This window comes from Furipterus horrens, unplaced genomic scaffold, assembly GCF_987537825.1.
Source record: "Furipterus horrens unplaced genomic scaffold, mFurHor1.1.pri manual_scaffold_4, whole genome shotgun sequence".
NCBI lineage: Eukaryota > Metazoa > Chordata > Mammalia > Chiroptera > Furipteridae > Furipterus > Furipterus horrens.
In genome coordinates, this window is record NW_028327174.1 from 121,671,372 (window position 1) to 121,689,323 (window position 17,952).

Sequence of the window (17,952 nt, forward strand, 5' to 3'; positions counted from 1 at the left end):
GCTTTCAGGCTCCCGAGACCCGTCTGCAGTTTGGGCTAATTGCAGACAGAACATCTCAGTGAGCAGCTGGACACTGGCAGGAGTCGAACCTTGGCACTGCTGGATTAGAGAAAAACCATCTGGGAACAACCTGTTTAGTGAGGATAGCGGAGGGAAAGGGGACGAAATGGGATTCCTGACTGGGACAGCTGCTGGAAGTACACAAAGGCTTTTTGGCGACCACAGGCTACCCGGGAGAGGTGTTGGGAGGAGAGCGGATCTCTACCCGCTGGCAGAGACGGGACTCGACCAAGGGGCATTGGCGCTGAAGAACAGGAGACAGCGTGCTGCCGGGCAAGTGAGAACATAATTCTCCTTTATATTTTTCTCTAGTGGACGGTGGAGAGGGGAGGAAAGTTTGGGGGTGGTAGGCCGTTCTGGAGGAGCCCAGGCGCAGAGGTGCGCTCATCCACTCCCCAACCCTCCCCTTGGGTCACGGGGGCGCACATAGGGAAGTGCCCTCACTCACTGGCCCAGGTGCGCGGGGCCGTGAGTCCAGGCGTCCCTCGGACACTCCCCAACGGACATAAGATCAGTGCCCCAACGGGCACAGGGAGGGCCCACTGAACACGCAGAGGACCGTGCACAGACACCCCTAGCCAGCTCCCGTGGGCGCCGGGCCCCAGGCCGGAAAGCAGACCACTAGCGCAGGCTCTGTTCGTGCCCGCCCAGACGGGAGAGGGAAGGCGGGCGGCTGCAGCACAGGAACAGCGGGCGGCAGCAACTCACAGACTCTCACTTCCACTGAGCACAAGTGTCCGGGGCCCTGCCCTAAGAGGCGAGAGACCAACTCCCGGAGCTCGGCTCAGTGGGACTAAGGGCACAGGCACTCGAGTGCGAAAACACCTCAGCCCGGTAACAATAGGCGCTAATTGCCGGGCAAGTTCTCGGGCCGCCCCGCCCGTGCAGGGACTCGCACGCTGGGACACCTCAGCTGGCTCCAGCGGGTGGCAAGGGAGCACGCCGTGCCGGCTACTGCGGGCGCACACCATTGCTGCAAGGAACAAGAACCTCTGAACTGTCACATTAGGCCAACTGGGGAACGCAGAAAAAGAAGATGACACACCAAGGCTGAACTGAGTAAAAACAATCTTTTTAATTTTATTTTTTTCTTTTTCTTTTATCCCTTCCTTAAAAAAAAAGGGAAAGGAAGGAGAGGAGAGGAGGGGAGGGAAGAAGGAGGGGAAAAAAAAAAAGCCATTATATCCCTAATGTGTTCTATATAATCTTTCCTTTTCATCCTTCCTTTTTAATCGTCATTTATTTGTTTGTGTGTCTAGTTTAGCCTTCCTTTCACTCTAAATAAATAGAATATAATTACGATATAAATCCAATACAATACAATCCTACTTTCTTACTACATTCTGCATTCTTTCATCCTTTTCTTCTATTTTTATTAACATATAATGTAAATATTACCTACTGGCTTGTATAGTCTCAACTATTATTAATCTATCATCCCCTCTATCAAAAATCTTATTTTTCCTCCCTAAAAACAAATCTTATCTATTTTTCTTATAGTATAAAAGCTTTAATCTCTTTATATTTATATTAATACTGGCTCGTTGGCTGATGATAGCAGTATAGAGGGTAGGGGATATTTTTGAGGGTGTGGGTCTCCTGCCTGGGCTGTGCGTTTATGTTTTTAACAGCATCTCCACAAAAGAACTCAAGACAAAGTGGATAGAGTGACTCTCAATCAACTAGCCAGAAGGAAGATACTACTAAAGAACATTTGAAATATAACCAGACAGCATAAACAAACAACATAAAGGGTAAACCAAGAACATCAGGCTCAGGAAATCAAAGAGACTGCACCACTGAAACCCCCAGATCTCCTATAAAGAATCTCACACCACAAAGGTGGGAAGTCAAAGCAGACCATGCCCCCCAAAATAAAAAAAAACAAGAAGAATCCAACATGGTAAGACGCAAAAATAACCCCTCAATGAAAAGAAAAGAGGAATCCCCAGAAAGAGAGGTAGATGGAATACACATGGCCCAAATGTCAGACACGGAATTCAAAACAATGGTGGTAAAGAAGCTCAATATACTCGACAACCTTAAAAACAACTATGAAAACCTCCAAGGAAGTTACCAGCAGCTCCAAGAAAATTACAGGGAACTTGCAGAGAACTACACCAGCATAAAAAAAGACATAGAAATTATTAACAAGAATTAGGAAGAAATCAACAATTCAATCTCTGAACTGAAAAACACAGTAGAATCAGTCAAAAGCAGACTAAACGAAGCAGAGGATCGGATTAGTGAGTTAGAAGATAATGTAGAGAAAAACTCCCAGATAATACAGCAAAATGAAAAGACTGAAAAAATATGAACAAGATGTAAGGGAATAACAGGATAGCATGATAAGAAATAATATCAGGATCATCGGAATTAGAGAGGGAGAAGAAAAGGAGCATGGAATTGAAAAACTGATAGGAGAAATAGTGACAGAAAATTTTCCGAACCTGATGAGAGAAAAAGTTATACAAGTTCAGGAAGCACAGAGAGTTCCAATGAAGAGAAACCCCCAAAAACCCACTCCAAGGCACATCATAATTAAAATGGCAACATTCCAAGACAAAGACAGAATCCTAAAAGCAGCAATAGAAAAACAGCAAATAACATACAAGGGAGCTCCGATAGGGCCATCAACTGATTTCTCAACAGAAACATTACAAGCCAGAAGGGAATGGTCAAAAATATTTCAAGCAATGAAAAACAAAGGCCTACAACCAAGAATACTCTACCCAGCAAGGCTCTCATTCAAAATAGAAGGTGACATAAGGAGTTTCTCAGACAAAGGAAGACTGAAAGAATACATCTCCACCAAACCAGCATTGCAAGAGATGCTAAAGGGAGTGTTCTAAGAAAAAAGAAGAAAAAAAAAAGAGAGGAGAGGAACAGAGGTACAAAGGGAAATGAATAAATATGCGTCAATAATAACCTTAAATGTAAATGGATTAAATGCTCCAATTAAAAGACATAGGGTAACAGAATGGATAAGAAAACAGGACCCACATATTTACTGTCTACAAGAAACACACCTCAAAACAAAAGATTTACACAGACTGAAAGTAAAGGGATATAAAAAAATATTCCAAGCAAACGGACCGGAAAAAAAAGCCAGGGTAGCAGCCCTCATATCAGACAAAATGGATTTCAAAGCAAGGGCAATAAAAAGAGACAAAGAAGGACATTTCATAATACTTAAAGGAACAATCCATCAAGAAGATATAACATTGATAAACATATATGCACCCAACATAGGAGCACCCAAATACATAAAGCAAATACTAGAAGACCACAAGAAGGATATCAACAACAACACACTCATAGTATGGGACTTCAACACTACATTATCAACAATAGACAGATCATCAAAGAAAAGAAACACCAAGGATATACAGGCATTGAACAACACACTAAACCACATGGACTTAACTGATATATATAGAACTTTCCACCCCAAAGAAGCAAAATATATTCTTTTCAAATGCACATGGGACATTTTCAAAGATAGACCACATGATAGGACACAAAACAAGCCTCAACAAATTCAAGAAAATTGAAATCATATCAAGCATCTTTTCAGACCACAATGCCTTGAAACTAAAAATCAACCTCAGAGAAAAATATCAAAGACACCCAAACTCATGAAGAATGAATAACATGCTATTAACTAATGAATGGGTTAACAATGACATCAAAGAAGAAATCAAGAAATTTCTAGAAACTAATGATAATGAGCACACAACAGACCAAAACCTGTGGGACACAGCAAAAGCAGTCCTGAGAGGGAAGTTCATAGCAACACAGGCATATCTGAAAAGGATAGAAGAATCTCAAATAAAAAAATCTAACCCTAAAGCTACAAGAACTAGAACAACAACAATAAACAAAGCCTAGGGCAAGAAGAAGGAAGGAAATCATCCAGCTCAGAGCAGAACTAAATGACATAGAGACTAAACAAACAATCCAAAAGATCAACAAAACTAGGGGCTGGTTCTTTGAAAAAATAAACAAAATCGACAAGCCTCTAGCCAGTCTAATCAAGAAAAAAAGAGAAAAGACCCAAATAAACAAAATCAGAAATGAAAGAGGAGAAATCACGACTGGTACCACAGAAATCCAAATGATAGTTAGAAATTACTACAGACAACTGTATGGCAAGAAATTTGACAATCTAGAAGAATTTCTAGAAACATACAACCTTCCAAAACTGAATCAAGAAAAGTGGAAAGTCTCAACAGACCAATAACAAAGAAGGAAATTGAAACAGTAATCAAAAATCTCCCTGCACACAAAAGCCCTGGACCGGATGGCTTCACAGGCGAATTCTACAAAACATTCAGGGAAGAACTAACTCCTATCCTCCTCAAACTATTCCGAAAAATCCAAGAAGAGGGGAAAATCCCAAACTCTTTCTATGAAGCCAGTATTATCCTAATCCCCAAACCAGGTCAAGACACAACAAAGAAAGAAAACTACAGGCCAATATCACTGATGAACATAGATGCTAAAATCCTCAATAAAATTTTGGCAATCAGGATCCAGCAATACATCAAAAAGATCATACATCATGATCAAGTGGGATTCATCCCAGGATGCAAGGATGGTTTAATATTCGCAAATCAATAAATATAATACATCACCTAAACAAAATGAAAGACAAAAATCACATGATCATATCAATAGATGCAGAAAAAGCATTTGATAAAGTACAACACCCATTTATGATGAAAACACTCAGCAAAATGGGAGTGGAGGGAGCATACCTTAACATAATCAACGCTATATATGAGAAGCCTGAGGCCAACATCATACTCAATGGACAGAAACTAAAAGCATTCCCCCTGAATTCAGGAACTAGACAAAGTTGTCCACTCTCTGCACTCCTATTCAACATAGTGCTGGAAGTCCTAGCCACAGCAATCAGACAAGAAAAAGAAATAAAAGGCATCCAAATTGGGAAAGAAGAAGTAAAACTATCATTATATGCAGATGACATGACAGTATACCTAGAAAATCCTATAAACTCCACAAAAACACTACTCAATATAATAAGTGAATTTGGCAAAATAGCAGGGTACAAAATAAATATACAGAAATCTAAGGCATTTCTGTACAGCAACAATAAAATAGCAGAGACAGACACAAAAAAGAAAATACCATTTACTATAGCAACAAGAAAAATAAAGTACCTAGGAGTAAACTTAACCAAAGAGATAAAAGACCTGTACTCTGAAAATTACATAACATTGAATAAAGAAATTAAGGAAGATACAAATAAATGGAAGCAAATAACACGTTCTTGGATGGGAAGAATCAACATCATCAAAATGGCAATACTACCCAAAGCAATTTACAGATTCAATGCAATCCCTATTAAAATACCAATGACATATTTCACAGACCTAGAACAAATACTCCATAAATTCATATGGAACCAAAAAAGACCCTGAATAGCAAAAGCAATCTTGAGACAGAAGAACACAGCAGGAGGAATCACAACACCAGATATCAAACAATACTACAAAGCCACTGTGATCAAAACAGTCTGGTACTGGCATAAGAACGGACATATAGATCAGTGGAACAGAATAGAGAGTCCAGAAATAAACCCAGGCCTCTATGGTCATCTAATATTTGATAAAGGAGGAAGGAACATAAAATGGAGTGAGAAGAGCCTCTTTAACAAATGGTGCTGGGAGAACTGGATAGGGACTTGGAAAAAAATGAAACTAGACCACCAACTTACACCACACACGAGAATAAACTCAAGATGGATCAAAGATTTAAATGTATGCCATTACACCATAAAAGTCCTAGAGGAAAACATAGGCAAGAAAATTTCAGATATCTCATGTAAGAATTTCTTCACGGATACATCTAAAGCAAGAGAAATAAAGGAAAAAATAAATGGGATTACATCAAACTAAAGAGTTTCTGCTCAGCAAAAGAAAACATCAGCAACATGAAAAGGAAACCAACCATATGGGAAAACATATTTGCCAATGACTTCACAGACAGGGGACTGATCTCCAAAATATATAAAGAGCTTATACTACTCAACATCAAGAAAACAAACAACCCAATTAAAAAATGGGCAAAGGACCTGAACAAACACTTCTCTGAGGAGGACATACAGAAGGTCCATAGACACATGAAAAAATGCTCAACATCATTAGCCATCAGGGAGATGCAAATAAAAACCACAATGAGATACCATTTTACACCAGTCAGAATGGCCATCATCGACAAATCAACAAACAACAGGTGCTGGCGAGGATGTGGAGAAACGGGAACCCTACTGCACTGTTGGTGGGAATGCAGACTGGTGCAGCCACTATGGAAAACAGTATGGAATTACCTCAAAAAATAAAAAATGGAACTGCCTTTTGAACCAGCGATTCCACTACTAGATTATATCTGAAGAATCTTGAAACACCAATTCAAAAGAACTTATGCACCCCTATGTTCATTGCAGCACTGTTTACAATAGCTAAGTGCTGGAAACAACCTAAGTGCCCACCTGTAGTTGAGTGGATCAAAAAACTGTGGTACATTTACACAATGGAATACTATGTAGCAGAAAGAAAGAAGGAACTCCTGCCATTTGCAACAACATGGATGGAACTAGAGAGGATTATGCTTAGTGAAATAAGCCAGGAAAAGAAAGCAAAATACCATATGATATCACCTAATACAGGAAACTAAAGAACAACACAAACAAAAGAACTAAATAGAACAAAGAGCAGAATAGCAGTCAATGGGGGGGAGGAGGGAGGGAGAAGAAGGGGGATAAGTAAGGGAGGGGTTTAGTCAAGGAATGTTCATAAATGACTCATGGATACGGACAGCGGGGAGGGATATGGTTGCGGGAGGCGGGGGTGGGTTGGGTGGGGGAGAGAAATGGGGGAAAAATGGGACAACTGTAATCGAAAAACCAAAAAAGAAAAAAAAAAAATAATAAGTCAAGTAAGTGTTGGTGAGGATGTGAAAAAGTGAGAGCCTTCACAAACTGCTGGTGGAAATGTAAAATGGTAAACTACTTTGGAAAGCCATCTGACAGTTCGTCAAATGTATAAACAAAGAGTTGGCATACAAAATTCAACTCAAGTATATAGCCCCTCAAATGGAAACATACCCGTACAAAAATTTGAACACAAATCTTCAAAGCAGTATTACAATAGCCAAAAAGTAAAACAACACAGATGTCCACCTACTGATGAATGCATTAAAAAAATGTGTGAAGCAGGCTAGTTGGCTCTCCTGCCTTCCCCCACACTGTTCTCAGTGTCAGTGAGGCCCAGCGGGGAACTGAGCCTCTAAGTCCACCCGGTACACATGAGGAGAAAAGGAGCAATAAGAGTTGGGATAGTCAGTGCTATGCTTCCCGCCTCCCCTTTCCTCACCCCATGTACAGAGGGCACAGCAGGAAAATGAGCTTCAGTCATACTCTGCAGCAACAAAGTGGGATGATTCACCCTTTCAATTCCCCTTTCCCAGATGGCAGTGGGGCCCAGTGTGGGGCTGGTCATCTTTTGTTTTCCAGGAAGCTGGTCTTATGCTCCCACTCAAAAGTAACATGAGAGTGCAGAGCAATGGCCCCCCTTCTCCTCAAAGGTGTCAGTTAGGGAGCTAGCTAATGGGGGAGCTGAAATTCCACCTCATTCATGTGCAAGGAGGCAGTTTAAGTAAGTGCTCCACTTTTGCTGGGGTGGTGTCAAGAAGGCTGAGGGGGAAGCTGAGCATACACACTTACCTGGTTCTCAAGCTTCTCTTCAACATGGAGAATACTCACTAAAAGAAGAAGAAATAGAATACAAAATAGCTACAATATAATTGAAGATCACTTGTTATAACAAGAACCAAAAAAATCACAACTAGAATGAGAAGAGACTATCAACAGGCATCAAATGGAGACATGATATGTTGATGATATCCAGTAAGAATTTTAAAGAAGCTATCCTAAAAATAATTCAACACAATTAGCAATTCTCTTAAAACAAATGAAAGAAATACTCAGCAAAGAAGTAGAAGTTATAAAAAAAACTGTAATAACGAAACTAAAAAATACATAAGCACAATTTAAAAACACTCTGGATGGGCTCAATAGAATAGTAAAGATGACAGAAAATATCGCTTCTAACAGATCAACAGAAATTATACAATATGAACAACAGAGAGAAAAAGACCAATAAAAATGAACAGATTCTCAGAGGCTTGTAGGACATTAACTAAAGAGCTAGCAACATTTGTATCATTGAGTCCTAGAAGGAAAGCAGAAAGAAAGTGAGACTGAAAATGTATTCAAAGAAATAATGGCTAAAAATCTCCCAATATTGGGCAAAGACTTAAACCTACCTGTTCAGGAAGCTAAATAAACCTTAAATAGGATACACTAAAGAAATTCATGCCAAGAGGCATTATAATAAAACTTATGAAAACTGAAGACAAAAAAATCTTGAAAACAACCAAGGAGAAATGACACAGTCCTAGGAGAGCCAAATCTGAATGACGGCCATTTCTCACCTAAAAGAATGAAGGCTAGAAGGAAGTGGCATTAACACTTTTTCAAGATTTTTGAGAGAAAAGAACTGTCCTATGCAAAATTTACATCTAGCAAAAATATTCTTCAAGAATAAAAGAGGAATGACAACAACAGGACAGGAATAGGCAGCCCTAATCACCCCTCCTAACAAACAGAAACAAAAACAATCAGAAGCTGTCAGAATCAACTTTGTTAGAACTATAAAAAATCTGGAAGGATGTATAACAACCAAGCAAATGCTGAATCAAGAAAACGGCAACTTTAAAATGTTGAATCAAGAAACAGGCAACTTTAAAAGGATGAATCAAGAAAAAGGCACATTGGGACTTGTACCCTGCCCTACCTAACTCCCCAGCTTGGCAGGCACTCTTGAAAATAGCAGCCTGAATTTCCAGTGTGGGAGCAAAATACACCTTATTTGCAAATAATAGTGCATGTTTGTTTCAACCTCTCCGGGGGATACCTGAAGGACTGATACAAGGTACAGGGCCTGAGTACAGGGCAGAAAAGTAATGAACATTATTTGAAAACATTGTGTGATGAACAGAAAATCTGCAGCCCCCTAGGGCAAAAGACTACTGCTGAGATACTGGAAAATTCTACCAAACATTTAAAGATTAAATATCAATTCTACACAATATCTTCAAGAAAATGGAAGAGGATGGAACATTTCCAACCCTTTTTATGAGGCTAGGATCACTCTTTTACCAAAGGCAGAGAGATAGTACAAAATAAACAAACAGACAAAAAAAGAAACAAACTATAATTCAATGTCTCTTTAGAAGTTAAGTGCAAAATTCTGAACAAAAGTATTAAGAAACCAAATCCAGCAAGGCATAAAAATAATTATACACCATTATCAGATGGGATTTACTGCAGGCATGTAAAAATGAATGAATATTCAAAAAACAGTTAACATATTAACACCATATCAACAGATTAAAGAACAAAAACCATATGATTATATCAATTAACACAGAAAAAGCATCTTATAAATTCCAATGCCTATTTGTGATAAAAAAAAAATCCCATCAAGTGAACAAGAAAAGGCAATTAATTCAACTTGTCATTGAACATCTACTGAAAACTCAGTGTCAAACTGAAAGGTGAAGGACTAAATATTTTCTACCTAAGATCAGGATGGAGGCAAGGATACCTGCTCTCATGATTCTTAATTCCGCTGAGTAGGAGTTCTAGGCCACTACAATAAGGCAAGAAAAAGAAATAATAGCATACATATTGGAAAGGAAAAAAACCAAAACTATACTTATTTGCAGACATCATTGTTTATACAGGAAATCCCAAGGACTCTCCAAAAATCTCCTAGACCTAGTGAGTTCAGCAATCTGCAATGAGATACCACAGACACCTACTAGAATGCCTAAAATAAATAGTGACAACACCTAATGCTGATGAGGCTGCAGAGAAATTTGATCACTCATACATTGATGCTGGAGATGTAGAATGGTGCAGCCATTCTCGAAAAACAGTTTGGCAGTTTCATATAAAACTATACATGTAACAATCATACGACCTAGGAAGTCAACTCTTGGCCATTTATCCCAGAGTAATGACACAACTCATGATCACACAAAAACCTGTATGTGCATGTTCAGAAGAGCTTTATTCATAATAACTCCAAAATGGAAATAATCCAGATGTCATTCAGTGAATGAATGGATAAACTCCTCCATGGTGTAACCATCCTTACCAGAGAATGGTACTCAGCAATAAAAAGAAATATGCTGTAGGAACACACAACAATGTGGATGAAATTCAAGGGAATTAGGCCCAGTGAAAAAGGCCAAACAAAAGGTTGCATGCTGTATGACTTCATTTAATAATATTCTTAAAAATAATAGAATTATGAAAATGAGGAACGAATTAATGGTTGTCAGGGGCCAGAGTCATGGATATAAGTGGGTTTGGCTATACAAGGGCAATAGGAGGGATCCTTGTAGTGATGGAACTGACTGGTACCTTGACAGTAACAATGTTGATATCCTTGCTGTGACTTTGTACACAGTTTTAGTATAGTGTAAGATGTTACAATTGGTGCAAACTGACTAAAGGGTAATCGGAACCTTTCTGTATTATTCCTTACAATTGCATGTGACTGTATCACTGTTTCAATGTTTTAATTAAAAGTATATATATAATCAGAGATACCACCTCACACTGGTCAGAATGGCCATCATTAACAAATCAACAAACAAGTGCTGGCGAGGATGTATAGAAAAGAGAACCCTAGTGCACTGCTGGTAGGAATGCAGACTGGTGCAGTCACTGTGGAAAACAGTATGGAATTTCCTCAAAAAACTAAAAATTAACTGCCTTTTGATCCAGTGATTCCACTGCTAGGATTATACCTGAAGAATCCTGAAACCTGAATTCAAAAGAACCTATGCACCCTTATGTTCATAGCAGCACTGTTTACAATAGCCAAGTCCTGGAAACAGCCTAAGTGCCCATCAATGGATGAATGGATCAAAAAACTGGTACATTTACACAATTGAGTACTAGGGAGCAGAAATAAAGAAGGAACTCCCACCTTTTGCGACAACTGGGATGGAACTGGAGAATATTATGCTAAGTGAAATAAGCCAGGTAGCAAAAGACAAGTAGCATATGATCTTACCTAATACAGGAACATAATGAACAAAACAAACAAATGAACAAAATAGAACCAGAGGCATGGAGACAAGGAACAAGACAGACAGTGACCAGGGGGGCGGGGAGAGGAGGAGAACAGGGGAATGAAGGGGAAGGGTTTAGTCAAGGAACTAGTATAAACGGCACATGGACATGGACAACAGGGTGGGGAGTGACTGTGGAAGAGGGGATAGGATGGTCAGGGCAGGGGAAGGCAATGGGGGAAAAATGGGACAACTGTAACAGAACAACAATAATTTTTTAAGTATATATAATCAAAGAAAAAAACAGCCACATGAAGGTCTAAGTGAAGGCTTTTAGCAGAGGTCAGAACCAAGGCAGGGAAGGGAACTAATATAGTATATGGCACATGACATGGCACGGTGTGAGCCCTGTGTGGAAAAAATACCTGAGTTGAATGAGGGCCAGGCAGGGCTCAAAGACTGGTTATGAAAAAGAGGACTGAATAAATAAGTACACATTTAGGGGATAATAAGAGCCAGGTATAGCTCATTCTTGGAGAAGAGAATTATAAACATAAAAATGAGAAAAACTAGAATGATGGTATAGTGTGATTAGCATGGGAAGTACCAATACAAACTCATGATTTTCAATAAATAATACAGAAAAAAAAAACAGAAATAAACATGCATGTAAAAGTGGGCAGATATATATGTGTGTATAATAACATATATTTCCTGGGTATGTCTTCTAGGGAGCTTGGAAATGGTGACATTCCAGTTGTAGTGAGCACATTCAATAGTGAGCCCATCTAAATTCTACTTCTCACTAAAAAGATCCATGGAAAAATGGCTGATTTCAAAGCTGGGACAGGGAAAGTACAAGATGAGATGGAAAGACCTTGCTGTACCAGGAAGCAAGGAATGCAGGAATGGTTGGGACATGTCAAAAAGATATAGCTAGTAGCTTGAGGCAGCTCTTACTGACCAAATCTGGGACAATTTGAGCAACAAAACAAAGAACTATATTCCACTGAACAAAATAGAAAATCTACACTGAAATAAAGAAACTGAACAAATAAATGGAAAGTGAAAGGTCTTTCATACAGTAGATTACCAATTAAGAAATGCAGAAGGAATGATGGAATTAGAAAATTTCCATTTAGCTATCATAGTAATAATTCAGGCAAGAAACATCAATGGATGATAAAACTATGGAGTAAAATTGAATGAGAAACAGGGTATTTACATAGTCTCAAGGCATCACTCCATAAAATATTAATTATGAAAGGATAAAGAATAATCCATAATGGGTTAATCTTGGCACACACCACTTTACTGACATGATCAAACTTAACATTTCCAGTGATGAGGCAAAATGACATCTTGTGTCCTGTGATGGGATGCAGTGAGAAAAGCATAGAATCACTCCTATTATGTTTCTGCTTGAAGTGCATAACCTCAATCCTCTCATAACAAAATAGCAGACAAATGTGAATTGAAGAATATGCTGCAAAATAATGGCCTGTAATCTTTATAAAGGTCTAGAAGAAACAAACTATGCTCATTGAAAAAATCTAGAAAACCATGACAAGTATCCTTTCGCTATTAAAGGATACTATTGGGATAGCTAATAAAACTTGAATGGGGGTCTCTGGGTGAACACTATATAAAAGTTTTTTGTGTGTTTTGTAAGCCTGAAATTATTTCAAAATAAAATAACATCACATCAAGAAAGACAACCAGTCATCATGGGCATCCTCACAGAAGAGAATAGCACTATCCATGAACTATTGTTGCCAATAGAAAAAAAAAAAAGAAAAAAGCCTGACTAGGCTCTACATCCCTGTACTAATTTAGTTTATAGAAAATACCATTCCAAAGCTAGTTCTTGATAAGTTTTCTATTTCCTTTTAAACATAATTTAAATACTTTATACATATATCCCCTAATTAATTTTTCTCATGATTTACTAGTGAACATTTAAATAAATACTTCCCATCCCAATATTAACCCAATAAAAAATAACTACCTTTATATAGAGCTGAACTTTGAAAAGTTAGATATAAATTAATTTTTTTTCCAAATTAAAAATCAGCTACATTTATACAAAGGACAATTATAATTAAAAAGATGGTTTGGGGAAAGGTAATAATCATCTTACCTAGTGGATCACAATAGAGGTGTTACAACCTTTCTGAAGGTGTTTGGAGATGTTTTTTGATTATCACTGTAATTTGGGGACATTACTGGATCCAAGTTGGGGGAGGCAGGGATACTAAATGTCTTCAGTGCAGGGGCTCTCCTACACAATGAAGACATGCCTCACCTCTAAAGCCAATAGAATCCCCCATGAGAAACACCAGTTAAGAGTAATATTCCAAGAGGAGAAAGGAAAGGAAAAGGTTCATCTGACTTATACACTTGTTAGCTGGAGGGTTACTTAGGGAAAAAAAACATTATTCTATAATGAAAACAGCAAGGAGACAACTATTATTGCATTTGTTTTAAATGAGGGAAACTAACATATAGTAAGCCTGGAACATATAAACTGTCCACAAATGGTAGTGACCAGTAGTATATTGTCCCTTAGGGTCAGGCAGCACAGGCCAAGGAGGCTCTAACAAAGTTGGAAGTGCTAAACATTGGTTTTGTTGGTGAATGAGAGCTCCCCCTGGTGGAGTGATTAGATTCCAACAAGCGCACAATCAACTTGAGAACCACTTGTCCTTAGCAAGTGTTGAACTCCACTACCTTTAAATCCATACTCCTTTACTTTGGCTTATATTATCTAATCCACACTCGGTGGGGAAAACCATGCAAAGTTACCTATACAGGAAAACTAAAGTGAACTTGAGCAAAACCCAGAATGGGCAGTAAGAAATCATGCAAAGGATTGCAAGGGGTACTGTAAAAAAAAATTACTCAACATCTCTTGGCTGACTGCAGTGCCAAAGTGGCATAAAATCAAGGCGTGCTCCCAGCTTAGAACTTGCGTGAGGGGGCAAGTGGCAGTGAGAATACAAGTCACAGCACCCTTCCTTCTGGGGTACCTTGTGAAAAATAAGAACTGTGTGAAGGCAATTGTGGAGAGACAAAGACTGGGAGCAGCAGGGCTAGCGTGCCTTTGAATGTGCTTTACAAGTGACACTGGAAGTCAAAGAAGAAAGAAATGAAAGTTTGTTTCACAAGTAGGCATTTGATGAGAGTAACAAACATATAATTTCAGTCTAAGAATAATGCAGGAGACAAACTTCCTTAACAGGCCAAGGTCATTATTCAGGATTTTGAAAAGAAATTTTAAAGGTCAAAATGGTCAGGCAGAAAAAAACAAAAGGCCACAAATAGTACTTGCAACTTGGGATTCCAATATGAAGAACCATGCCTTTTCTTTCATGTCCATTCACATAGTTTTATTAAACTCTAGTTTGCACAGAGACAAAAATTGTCTATTAAAGAACGATTACCTTTCATATTTGCAGGATGCCTTCTATTATTCAAAGCAGAATAGGGTTGTTCATTCTGAGGCAAGACTTGCAGCCATGGTTGTCTGTTGGGAGAAAAAAAAGATTATTGTTTGATATTTCGCCCATGGGATATTCATTTACTAATCATCTATAATGTGTTAGACTTCTGCTGTCTAACACAGTAGTCATTAGCTGAGTGGCTACTAAATACTTGAAATGTGACAAGTACAGATTTGAGATGTGCTGTAGGTGTAAGTACAAGATTTTGAAGACTTAGTATAAAAACAAAAAATGTGCAATATCTCACAAATAATTTTACATTTATTCTACATTGAAATATTTTTCATATACTGGGTTAAATAAAATAAATTTTAAAAATTCTCTCTGATCCTTTTCATTTTTAAAAAAAATTTATTTATTTGGGGGAGACCCCCTGCTCTGTAACAATTTCCCCCTCTCAGATTTAAGACCCTTGATAATCTTATAAAGGACAATGGGCAAAGGTCTCGTGCTCCTCTAGCTGCTTCAAGCTGGACATAGTCGTTGTCCTACCTATCCTTGAGTCCAGAAATCCCTAATAAGAGTGGTGGTGTGGAGGGGAGCGTGGCCTTCCCTAATCCTTTTCATTTTTAATGTTGCTACTAGAAAATCTGAAATTGAATTCTTGGGTCACACGACAGTCTACTGAACAATGCCTTGCTAGAGAGTAAGGATATTATAAAGGAAAATAAGACATACTCTCCCTTATATATTTAGTCTGTCAGAAAGATACAAAGTAGACACAAGTAATGCTAATATGTGCTTAGTGTCACAAGACAGGCTTGGACAAGGTGGAGGGAGCTGTCCAATTTCAGGGTGGCTGCAAGGCATCAAGAAGAAATTCAAATTTGAACTAGGCTCAAGAAGTAATATTTATTGTGGACTTGACAGTATACTAGGCAATTGAACAGAACTCTTCATTCTTTACTAATTCAGTTAAGTGAGGGTTTACAAAATTTATGACTTTCATCCATAAAGTATATGACTGATTTTTGTGTCACTATGGTTTTCACTGAGGAAAGTTAAGTAAATCACTTTATATTGTCAAAAAAGTAAAAACCGTTTAGCCTTATTAAGCTTAAAGTGTCAGACTGTGAAACGAGAAACTTATATATTGGTCTCTACTTCTGATTCCTGACACAGAGCAACTAAACCCTTGTAAATTCTTAAGTCATAAGGGCACTAGGACAATCTTTTGTTCTGATGAGGAGATCTGGGTGGGCTCTTAGATGAAGGCTGGTCACCAGAAAGATCAAGCCATGATTAGAAGTCCTCTAGCAGAATCCTACCCAACATGAGCAGGACCTCCACAGTGTCTTTTGCTGAACAGTTAACAGTGATATCATCACACAGCTCTGATAGTTAGAACACTCTTCATAATGTAGGTGCTCTGTAATTTCTGCCCATTGGTCCTATTTTTGTCCTTTGAGCCCACAAAGAACAATAAACTCTTTATTCCATGTGTCTCAAGTTGGCAACCATGTTCCTCTTATTCCTGAATTACATCTTCCCAGACTACACAACAGCAGTCCCTGTCATCACTCTTCACATGTAAAAGGGTTCTAGACATCACCACCACGGATATCCCTTTCTACATACATTCTATAGTTACTCATACACTAGTGCCCAGGGCTGAAGTCTATCCTCCAGAGGTGGTGTGATCATTGAAAGTTAGGACAAAAACAGCTAATGTGGCTTATCATATTAGCATTTTAAGTGGTCTCAAGACACATCAGGACATCAACAGTCAAAGAAAGAAAACTGGCTAGAAATTACTTGTAATACATGCTAGAGTTAAAATATAGACAGTCAGTATGGATGGTTAAACACGTATCAACCTTTAAAGTGAAATAAATAGTACAGAATAAAAAGTAAAGTCTCCATTCCTATCTCCCAGCCCAGGTTTTACTCCCCAGAGGTAACAATATAATCACTGGCTTTAGTTCTTCTGGGGTGTAGGTGTCACTATACTTATACCTCTGGTTATTATTTTACCATCTTTAAACCATATTATGAATTCCTGCCATAAAAGATGAAGAAATCAGCTCAATATAATATATAATACACATATAATCTGTATACACACACCTTTTTAGAAGATAATTTACCAAGTACTATGCTCATACCCATATAAAAGAAGTATAATCTTGTTACCACCACACCTGTGCTGCTCAGAGTTATACATTCCAAGCTTCAGTGTCCAATGGACGGCCTTTCTTTCATTAGTTGCTGAAAACAAAGGCATACTTGGTTTTGCTGTAAATTTGGACCATGGGTTTCTTTTAGACTTCTCTGTTTTTTTAAATGTATGTTTGTTTAGTTTAGAGGGGGAGGAAGGGAGATAGAGAGGGAGTGAAACATTGATGTGAGAGAGAAACATCAATCAATCGTTGCCTCTTGTACATGCCCCAACTGAGGACTTAACCCACAACCCAGGCATGTGCCCTGACTGAGACTTGAACCAGCAACCTTTTGCTTCGCAGGATAACACCCAACCAATGGAGCAACACTGGCCAGGGCCCCCCTCCTGGTTTTTAATTGCCTTTTTCTTACTGACCAAAGAAATGTAAATGCTCATTATATCCTTAAGATCTTTCAACATCTTAAACATGCTATCATCTACCTGCTTTTTGAAAATATTTTTCCCAAGACCTCTGAATTCCTGTTCTAACATTGATGAGAAGCTTTCCAGCCCTACTACCTAGCTGTCAACCTAGGATGTTTTTTATTATACCTTTGAGCTGAGGCCTCTGATCCTTAGATTCTGCTTGTCAAGTATCTTTTTAATAGTTTATCATATTTTAATTATGTTGATGGTCGGTTTCATCTAGCATTCTTATTTTTTGTGTAGTCTGTTTCATTTGACATTTCAGGCCCCAATGCCACAATAAGAAAGGCTTCCTCCAATACAAGATGTAAATCCCAGTTTAATGTCTCCCATTTTGGATTGCTAAATGTCCCTTTGTTGTAGGTTGACAGTACTATCGCTAAAACATAACAATCTACAGAAGTAAAGATCATCCATCTTCAAAGAATATCATATGTATCCTAATGTGACTATAGTTTTAAAAAGTTAAAAAAAATCTTTATTTGTAAATTATCTACATTTGTAAAACTTAAATGCTGGGCTATGTTTTCATCAAACACATGAATACATGCTTTCTATGAAAAATTAATTCTCCTAATCTAGGAAATACAGTGGAAGAATGGAAAGTTTTAAGGGTTCAACTCCCAA

General features: G+C 38.3%; 1 protein-coding gene across 1 annotated transcript in view; it reads right to left on the reverse strand.

The window, feature by feature from the left end:
* PTPDC1 (protein tyrosine phosphatase domain containing 1) overlaps positions 1-14,737 on the reverse strand; it is a 50,850-nt gene extending 36,113 nt beyond the window's left edge. The window contains exon 1 of the mRNA XM_090275765.1: positions 14,679-14,737. Coding sequence (XP_090131891.1) covers positions 14,679-14,685 — 7 coding nt within the window. The 5' untranslated portion in view covers positions 14,686-14,737. The remainder of the gene's footprint in view (positions 1-14,678) is intronic.
* Between the last annotated feature and the right edge of the window lie 3,215 nt (positions 14,738-17,952).